The 9,685-nt window shown below is 38.9% G+C and overlaps 1 protein-coding gene across 1 annotated transcript in view; it reads left to right on the plus strand.

Moving 5' to 3' along the window:
- KMT2C (lysine (K)-specific methyltransferase 2C) overlaps window positions 1–9,685 on the plus strand; it is a 120,116-nt gene that overhangs the window by 88,706 nt on the left and 21,725 nt on the right. The window contains exons 32-37 of the mRNA XM_010284031.1: window positions 1,015–1,340; window positions 2,199–4,018; window positions 5,355–5,466; window positions 6,420–6,498; window positions 6,619–6,682; window positions 8,513–8,745. Of these exons, the coding sequence (XP_010282333.1) occupies window positions 1,015–1,340; window positions 2,199–4,018; window positions 5,355–5,466; window positions 6,420–6,498; window positions 6,619–6,682; window positions 8,513–8,745 (2,634 nt within the window). The remainder of the gene's footprint in view (window positions 1–1,014; window positions 1,341–2,198; window positions 4,019–5,354; window positions 5,467–6,419; window positions 6,499–6,618; window positions 6,683–8,512; window positions 8,746–9,685) is intronic.

A 9,685-nucleotide genomic window follows, 5' to 3' on the forward strand; every position in this document is an offset into this window, starting at 1 on the left:
TGCCATTAACCATAACTATATAACGTAGAATTATCTTCCTTTGCTTAGTTTGTTCATTTGGTCCTCCTGGATAGAACCACAATATATAGAATACAGAAATATCAGTAGTTTTTAAGGAGTTTTGACAAGATTCAAAAAGGAAGCAAAGGCCATTTTTGAAGCCATTGAAGATGAGGATGATTGTTCTGCAATAGCTCTTACCTGCAGTTTGAGGGAAAAAAACACCTTGAAAGGAGAATTAATTCTGTCCTATAGTAGATGAGATGTAGAACTGATTGTCACTGACTATTCACTAACTGATAAAGGGGATATAGACGAAGACCTCAGACTAGACGTCTAAGTTTTCAGTTGGCTGACATGTTGAGGTGAATCGTGTCATTGGTCATGCTCTTCTGGAGGCGCATTCACTCCATGCTTTTGTCAATGAATGTTTGGCAAACAGCTCTAACTAAGACACAGAATTACATCCAACTTGTGGAAAGCTGCTCAGTCTTTTGTTTGGAAGGAGTGATGGGAAGTGGATTTAGCAGAAAAACTGGTAGTATCTATCATACAGAGTCAGTATCAGTTGTGCAGCTTTGGTGTAATCCTCTTGCTGAATTTTCTTCAGTGGACCTCTATTCACCTTGCTCCTTCAGAATGCTTTTCCATGTGGTAAAAGGGCCTGCATTATCGGAATAAAAAAAGGAAAAGAGAGTTGCTTATATTTTAACAGGTAAAATGGGTTCACACTATACACTTTAACAGAGGTCTGGACATGAAGTTGCTTTACCAGCATCTTGCACCATTTGATCCCTCTTCTAATTTCTGAGGCGATCATGGTAGCTCATAATACTTTTTTGCAGTGATTGAAGAATTTCTTTCCTCCAAAAGGTTTAACCTAGCGGTGTGTAACACTTCAAAATGTATCAGTTAAGGTCCCTTCCAACCAAAATTATTCTATGAACTATTCTATGGTTCAATTGCAGTGTCAAGCACAATGGTTTTTTTTGTTGTTTTTTTTTTTTTAAACAGCGCCAGAAATTACGTGAAATTATTCTACAGCAACAGCAGCAGAAGAAGAATGCGGTTCGTCAGGAAAAAGCCTTACAGGATGCAGCAGCTCCTACCCATGCAACTCCTCTTCAGCATTGGCAGCAAGACAACTTAAATCAAATTTTTAACCGCCCTCCTCCTCCATATCCTGGGAATATTAGGTCCTCTGTTGTTCCTCCAGGTGGGCCAAGATTCACCGTATACCCAAAAGACCAACGTGGACCATTTCCTGCTGATGGGCAGTTCAGTAGACCCCAATTCCCAGGCGATATGAATGCCATGGGAATGAGACCTCATGGTCTTAGGTAAGCTCTTCGTTCTCTTAAAACCAAGATATTACAGGGGTAGTTCTACTTTCAGAGAAATTGTTAGATAAAGTGGGGGCATTGATGAGAAATCACCTGTGTTGTCTACAGCAGCTGGTAATCTTCCTGAAGTCAGTACGTATGGTGAGTTTTCCTGTAAGCATCTGTAACATTAGAATGTGTATTTTACACTAACAGTTTTACACTGTCTTTTATTGAGAATAAGTCAGAAATAAAAATGGAGAAACTGCAATACTTATGAAAGTTATGTGAGCAGAGGGATCTTGGTTTTGGGCCTCTTTGGTTTTTTACTGAAAGGTCTGACTTCGGCTTTGATGTCTTAGTAATGAATAAGTAATATTCTTGTTTTCATTTACAATGAATTGACATAACAATTTATATTTTACGTCAACTTCTGCCTGTGCCATTTTTACAGTGAATGCTATGAATTCAATATTAGTATTCGTTTTACATACATTGTCATCTCAGGAATTATTATTGTCAATATTTTGGATTTATTTCAGTAATTTGTAAATCCCCACAATGTTACTTTTTGCGCTGAGTTGCATTAACATGTAATTTATTTACTAAGATAGTTCTTACTGTCATAGATTTCTATCCATTATTATTATTATTGGAATTGAAAACAGGTTGTTCATTAAACGTAATTAAAGCAATTATTTTATTGTAGTCATAAAGCTCATTTAAATGTAAGCATAATTAGTCAAAATATTTATTTAAATATCTTAATGAATGCATCATGTAAAGCATTTTGGTGAATAGTTATTTAGTCAAATATGCCAGACTAGGAAGTCCCGAGGAAAGCAAAGATTATTTAGTCTTCATACTTTATTTTAGGTATGGGTTTCCAGGAGGTGGCCATGGTCCACCATCAGGTCAAGAACGTTTCCTTGGTCCTCAGCAGCCAATGCAGCGCCCTGGAGTTCCACCACAGCTGAGAAGATCTCTGTCTATTGATATGCCTCGGCCAGTGAACAGTCCACAAATAAATAATACGTCTGGGATCTCCCAACATTTTCCTCCACAGGGAATTCCAGTTCAGCAGCACAATATATTGGGTCAGGCATTTATCGAGTTACGTCACAGAGCTCCTGATGGAAGGCCAAGGCTGCCTTTTAATCCTTCTGCTGCAAATGTTATGGATGCAGCAGCACAACAACGACATGCAGGGTTTATACCCAGGCAAGAGTTTCCGGGCCCAAGGCAGGCAGAACCGCTGAGACATAATTCTCAAGGCATACCTAACCAGTTGCAGATGTCTACAAGTTTGGAGCATATGTCACAATCCCAGCAGGATCAAATCAATCCTGACAACCCACCTGCACTTGTAATACGTTCTCTAAGTCATCCACCAGTTGCTGATGCATTCCCGGGACCATCTTTGTCTACATCTGCACCAAGTGATGATGCTGCAAATTTACAGATTCCCAACCAGCCAAGTGATGGTCTAGAAGAAAAGCTTGATCCTGATGATCCTGCTGTAAAAGATTTGGATGTGAAAGACCTTGATGGGGTTGAAGTCAAGGATTTAGATGATGAGGATCTGGAAAATTTGAATCTAGACACAGAGGATGGGAAAGGAGATGAACTGGACACTTTAGATAATTTGGAAACCAATGATCCTCACCTTGATGATCTTCTAAGATCTGGAGAATTTGATATAATTGCATACACAGACCCTGATCTTGATGTGGGGGATAAGAAAGGAATGTTTAATGAAGAACTAGATCTTAGTGTCCCCATTGATGACAAGCTAGATATCCAGGGCAAGACAGAAGAACCAAAACAGAAAGAACACAGTGATAGAACTGTTTCTCCTGCTGAGACCCAGTCTCCACAGAAGAAATCTGCCACAGAAAATGAAATTAAAACAGAAGTACTTTCCCCAAATACTCAGGAGGAAAAGAAGAATGAAAATGAAAAAAGTGATGGAAATGCTGAATCCACAAGTACACAACAGGCTGCTGAAGTGGAGTTAAAGGATGGAGAAAAGGCTCCTGCACAGCCTGCTAACCCAGAATTCCCTGATAAAAATACTGCTGTTCCTAGTCAAGAAACAACTGCGCCTAGTCCAGATGCTCAGGGATCTGCTCCACTACCTGTTCAAGGAGCAGTGAGTTCCTGCAGTATTTCTGGGTCCACACCAGTCCTCTCAAGTTTGCTAGCTAATGAAAGCTCTGATAATGCTGAAGCAAGGACTCAAGGATCTCCATCTCAATCTTTGCCAACACCACAAATGAACCATGCATCAGGTATTCCACAAACACTAATGACACCTGGTGGACAGATCTTGGAAAACACTTTAAATTCAAATTTGACCATGGTTGCACGAATAAACCATAATTTTTCTCAAGGGTCACCAAATACAGGATTTATTCAGGGTCAATCAGCTAATCATAACTTTGGGACAGGACAGGCATCTAATCAAACTGTAGCTGTAACAAACCGTCCTGGTCCTAGTGGCATATCTGGTCCCCAACAGATAATGCTCCCTCAACCATTAGCTCAACAACAAAATCGAGAGAGACCACTTCTGCTAGAGGAACAGCCACTTCTTCTACAGGACCTTTTGGATCAGGAACGGCAGGAGCAGCAGCAGCAGCGACAGATGCAAGCCATGATTCGCCAACGTTCAGAGCCATTTTTCCCCAATATTGGTATGTGGGTGATCTATGTGTGTGTGTTCTAGTTAGTTACATAAAAATACAACAATAAGTAGTTAAATAATGCATTGAAAGAAGCAAATAGATATGTGGAGCTTGAAGGTGGCATAACAAAAAACAACCTGCCTAGTAGGTAGAATGGGAGTCTGGAAATTGAGCATGTAGATAAAATTTTGAACTCTGTGGCAAGTCAGCTGCTGATTTTACCGGATCAGGGTAACTACATTACTGCTAATTTTTCTGACATCAGCTCTGTCACATCTTCTCTTCATACTTCAGTTGCTCATAGGTGATACAGAGTAAATGCACGCTTTGTAAACAAAATTAAATGATCAAGTGCATAGCTGACCTTTTGATATTTGATTTATCCATTTTCTGTTTATGGTAGTTTTATTACATTTTTTTGCAGTGGTCAGTGTGTCTCAAGGAAAGGGATTATTAAAAGCTATATTACTAACTCACATTCCTGGCAAGATATCATAGATAGAAACCTTATAAATAATTCTGCACATACTAAAAGTGTTTAAGATAAACTGTAGTTTCCAGTTTAATATAACACAGCCATTGGAGCATTCAGATCGAGACCATCACTGTCATTGTTCTTAATGAAATATGGAATTTAAAAAAATGTGGTAGTTGTAACTGCACTGGCCATCAAGACTGTTTGTTCAAAAGACAAATTTAACCTACCCCCTAAATCACGGTTCCGTTTGTGTAGTGTGGCTAGAACGTGCTGTAACCACCCTGCGTGGCTCAGATGACCTCCAGAGGTCCCTTCCAGCCCCAGCCGTTCTGTACTCCTGCCATTTACTCTGCTCAGTGGAGGGCACCTAACGGGAGAGACGGCGGAAGGAGGCAGAGTTCACCATATTAATGGTCTTTTCAGATGCTGTGTGTGGCGTGTGCCTTTCTGCCTGTAATGCTACCGGTAATCACAGGGCGACTAAACAGGTTTTCTTAGGACGTTAGTGGTGCTGTGTCAGTGTTGCCAACTTGTCTTCCTGATTCTTAAACCTATAAATAGAATTTATTAACCTGTTGGGTCATAGGCCAGATTTGGTTTAGAGCCCTTCTCAGACTGACCTGCTTTTCTTTGTGTGTTGTGGCTGAAAACAAGAACAGTTGCTGCTGGAGTAAGTTTCCTTTGAGGATATATGAAACCACATATTAACCATGAATTTCGAAGTGGAGAAGACAAGTTGAGATAGTAATGCTGTTATGTTGTTTTGCTGATGATTAATGCACAAACTAGATCTAAACAAGTCAGTTCCTGTTAACAACTTGTAATGTTCAGCTATGTAATTCACTTTTCCTGTTTTCTCTTTCCTAGATTTTGATGCAATTACTGATCCCATAATGAAAGCAAAAATGGTAGCTCTTAAGGGGATCAATAAAGTCATGGCACAGAGTAACATGGGGATGCCACCAATGGTTATGAACAGGTAAGCAATGCTTGATACCATTCTGTAGGGCTACAAAATGTAAAAGGAAATGATAGAGCTAGGGGAAACTCTGCACTAGAAATGAAAAATTTTAAAGTGGAAAAAGATCTTTTTGTCATAGTTCATAGTCCATGCTAATACAAGATTACCTCCTAAGAATAAAACCAGTGTGGCAGTAGAAACCATGCAAAATTTTAAAACAAGTCAGACTTGTGTTGCAGTTGTAATGTCATTGGTCAGCATGCTCAACTGCTTACTAATTACGTAATGACGCATCTCCCATGCATTGTGTTTGAAAACTGTTGATGTGCATGTAACAGTTAAGCTTTATGTTGCAGCATATCATTTAATGTTAAGTACAATTGAAGTTTAGCCCAAGTAATGGAAGTGTCATCCTCTCTTTAAATCCATTCTGAGGACAAACAGAGCTATGAACAGTGCAAACTTCACCATGACTGCCTTTTACCAGAGGTGAGGAGTCTCTGGGCTGGAAAGGATCTGCACATTTTCTTTTTATGTGGCCCTTAAAACAGTGTGTTTTCTTCTTCCTAACACATACTTCAGTGTTACGTGATAATATGTGGCTTACCAGAGGTGTACATTTACTCAACTCTAGTTGAATGTGCTGGAGACCATGATATCTAAATCTGTTCAATCTCTTATCGTTGGCGGATTTTTTGATGCATCTGTTTTAGCACAGTACATCATATTCAGTTAATCTCTCTGAAAAGTGTAAAATGCAGTAGTTTCAACCAAGGGCAAAATGTTGTAGCATCAAGTGAGAATTAATATTCTCTAGACATTGAAAAAGTTTGGTGCAGAAGCTCAGGCAAATGTCTGTAAAATATTTGGACGCTTTTTTTTGAGTTCAGTGAAATACAAAGGATTGTCTCTCCCCTAAAATATCCACCAGTTTTAAGTTACACTTTCACCTTCTGTTTATATGTCAATAGGTTTCCCTTTATGGGTCAGCCAGTGCCAGGAGCTCAGACCAGTGAAGGCCAAAATCATATGCAGCAGGCGATTACACAGGTAATACAACTTGATAGAGGGTTGACAACAGAATTGTTTAATAATGATAACTAGTGTTTGGGTTTTATAATTAAATCATCATTTCATTTCCTTGTCTGTCTGTTTTATTGAAATTTCTAGGATGGAAGTTTGACAGCTCAGATTTCTAGACCTAATCCTCCAAATTTTGGTCCTGGTTTTGTCAGTAAGTACAGATTGAATAATTTATTTTATTTTGATGTTTCATTCTGCAGTTTTGTTGTCTTTTTAAATAAAATGTCCATAAATAGATCATGTCTCTCAAAACAATCCTTTTAAAATTGAGTCATTTCATCATTATGATACCAATTAATAAAGGGGTGCGTAGTAAATGCTATCAACAATTTTTTCTAGAAGGCAATCTCCAAAGAAACACCATAAGGAAAGAGGGAAACAGAACAAACAGAAAATTAGCATTATTTGGTTTTATGTGAGCATAGTAATTTATTAACTGACACACTGCTGTCTCAAGAAACTGGTCTTTGTTGTAATATTCTGAGTTCATTGAGAGCAAGTCTATATTGTTGGGTTATTTTTTTATTGTAAGAAGCGAAATGTTTTGTTCTGCATCATTGTAATTTTTTAAAATACCAGAAAAAGCTTACTGGGCATTAGTTAAGCAAGACTGGCTAAGAACCAAAATTGTTGAAAGTAGAAATACATAGTAATAGTATTTTGCATTCCTTATTTTTGCTTGACCTAGATCAATTGTAAGTCCTAGTCTCTATGGTGAGGAGATTTATTAGCAGAAATTAAAACTGAGTATATGTTGGGAGAGGAAGACCACATGTAAAGAAGTGTTTCTGTCACTGCAAAAACTTTACTTGGTATTTATGAATAAGAAACAGAAGTAAACACATTTATCTTTTCCAGAAACTGGAGGAGCAGTGCTAAATATGCAATGAGAAGCTTTATTAGCATTTTCTCTATTACTTATTGGTGAAATTTGACAGGGCACTCAGCAGTGGCCTTGCTCTGGTTGGGGTTGGTGGTGGTTCTGAGCACTTGAGAAAATCTCTCATTTCAGTAGTAGTTATTCTTACCTGGAACTTGTTAATATTTCAGTACTTTCATTTGCACTTTCACATTGCTCCCATCTGCAGTTACTCTCCATCATTTCTACTCACTTGTCCCTTCAGGTTATGTGCTTAGTTTCACAGAATTTACCATTGAAAGAATGGGCGCCCCTCGAGACTGTAGCTAGCTCTGTGAATTGATTTAGTTGAGCTGTTTGAGTCGACGGCTGTCGCTACCACAGTGACTATTAAAGTAGAAGGTGGTAGCGACTGGAGCACAAGGAGAACATGGTTATATTGAAATTGTACTCACATGTAGGTATCCTTATTAAAAAACTTTCTTTACAAGGAAGATCCATGCCATATTCCTGGTTACCCAGCTCATTGCCACAATGCAATCAGGAGACATATCTTTCTTTCATTCCACGAATATTTGATGGACATTTTATGATTTTCTTAGAAGTAGTAATAGAAATAGATTTTAATGTACAAAACTCGTCTGCAAACACCAGAATTAATGAGGCTGTGTTGCAGTTTTGTGCCCTTACTCCCTAATCTCTTTCCATTAATCTCTTGCCCTCTCCCTGAGTCCTTCTGGAATTCATCCGTGTCCCCTGGTCTGTGCCATAGCAGGGTACCACCAGGTTCTGTAGCTGCTTTCAAAGCTACATTTGCTCACTGGCTAGCAAGTTCACATTTACTGGCTAGACAGCAGGCTGGTGTCTCTTGAAATTAAGGGACTGTGTTAAAACTGCCTTCTCTCAAGAAATGCAGTAATTTGGATCTCTGTCTCCTTTACTCACATCTGTCCAAGAGCTTACTCTGTCTTGAGATACCAGATCCTCTGTCAATTTTGGGTGAGCTTGACCAATAGTTTCTTAAAATAAGGGGGGAACCTGATAAACTTCATCTCTAAAAAGTAGGATGAGAGTTCACCCTCAGGATGAGATCATATCGTACTTCATTTCCCTTCTCTCTAGATGATTCACAAAGAAAGCAATATGAGGAATGGCTGCAAGAAACACAACAACTTCTTCAAATGCAACAGAAGTACCTTGAGGAGCAAATTGGAGCACACAGAAAATCAAAAAAGGCACTCTCAGCAAAACAGCGTACAGCCAAGAAAGCTGGCCGTGAGTTCCCAGAGGAAGATGCAGAACAGCTTAAACATGTTACTGAGCAGCAAAGCATGGTCCAAAAACAGCTAGAACAGGTAAACATCCGGAATCCAAACTGATCACCTTAACACTTAGCTGTCACGCTGATACGACTCTTCCCTTTAAATCTTCTAAAAGGCGAGTTGAAATGCTTAAATGCAGTGGAGCTTATTTAAAGGGAGCCACTCCCTATCATATTTTGCATTCTAACAGCATTACTCTGGATTGCTGGTGACACTGGAGTTGTAGGAGAATGTGCTATGGCAAACTTTATGACAAAAAGCTGTTTTAGTACTTCGGGAAGAGGGGAAATTGCTTGGCAAAATGACTCGCAACAGTTTCTGGCACCATGAAAAGCATAAACGAAAGATTGAGAGGAGAGTCTTAGCATGCAGGGCTTTGTTTCAGGCTTGAATGAACCTCGTAACTCAGTCTTTTTTAGGTGTGCTTCCATAATCAGAGCCTCTTGGCTGTATGCCAGCTAAATGTTACCATTTGAAAATCTCTTTTCATTGTATCTTTAGCGTTAGTCTAGTTTTATGATCTGTCTAGCTTCTAGACACTGATGGTCATTGTGTATTTCCTGTTATTGTCATCATCTGTTGTTGTCCATTATTATCACAGAATAATATAGGTAAAAGGCATATCTGGAGATGATCTAGTCTGTGATCAAAGCAGAACTAGCTTCATAGTGAAGTCAGGTTGCTCAGTGCCTTGTTAGTCAAATTTTCTGAGTCCCCAAGGGTAGATTTCCCAGCCTCTCTGGGCCCCTGTTCCATTGTGTAACCACTTTCATTGGGTTTTGTTTTTCTTTCTTTATATTCAGTTGGAATTTCACTTGCTACATGTTGTAACTGTGATTATAGTAAGTGAGATTAAAGTTAAACCTTTGATAACTTTCATAAATCTATGCTTTGGCCAGCAGTAGTGAATGCTGCATTCCTCAAGATGTTGTTTATAAATTATCTGGTATGCTTGTCAGGATCAACTAGACCT

The sequence above is a fragment of the Phaethon lepturus genome, unplaced genomic scaffold (genome assembly GCF_000687285.1).
Source record: "Phaethon lepturus isolate BGI_N335 unplaced genomic scaffold, ASM68728v1 scaffold9813, whole genome shotgun sequence".
Classification (NCBI taxonomy): domain Eukaryota; kingdom Metazoa; phylum Chordata; class Aves; order Phaethontiformes; family Phaethontidae; genus Phaethon; species Phaethon lepturus.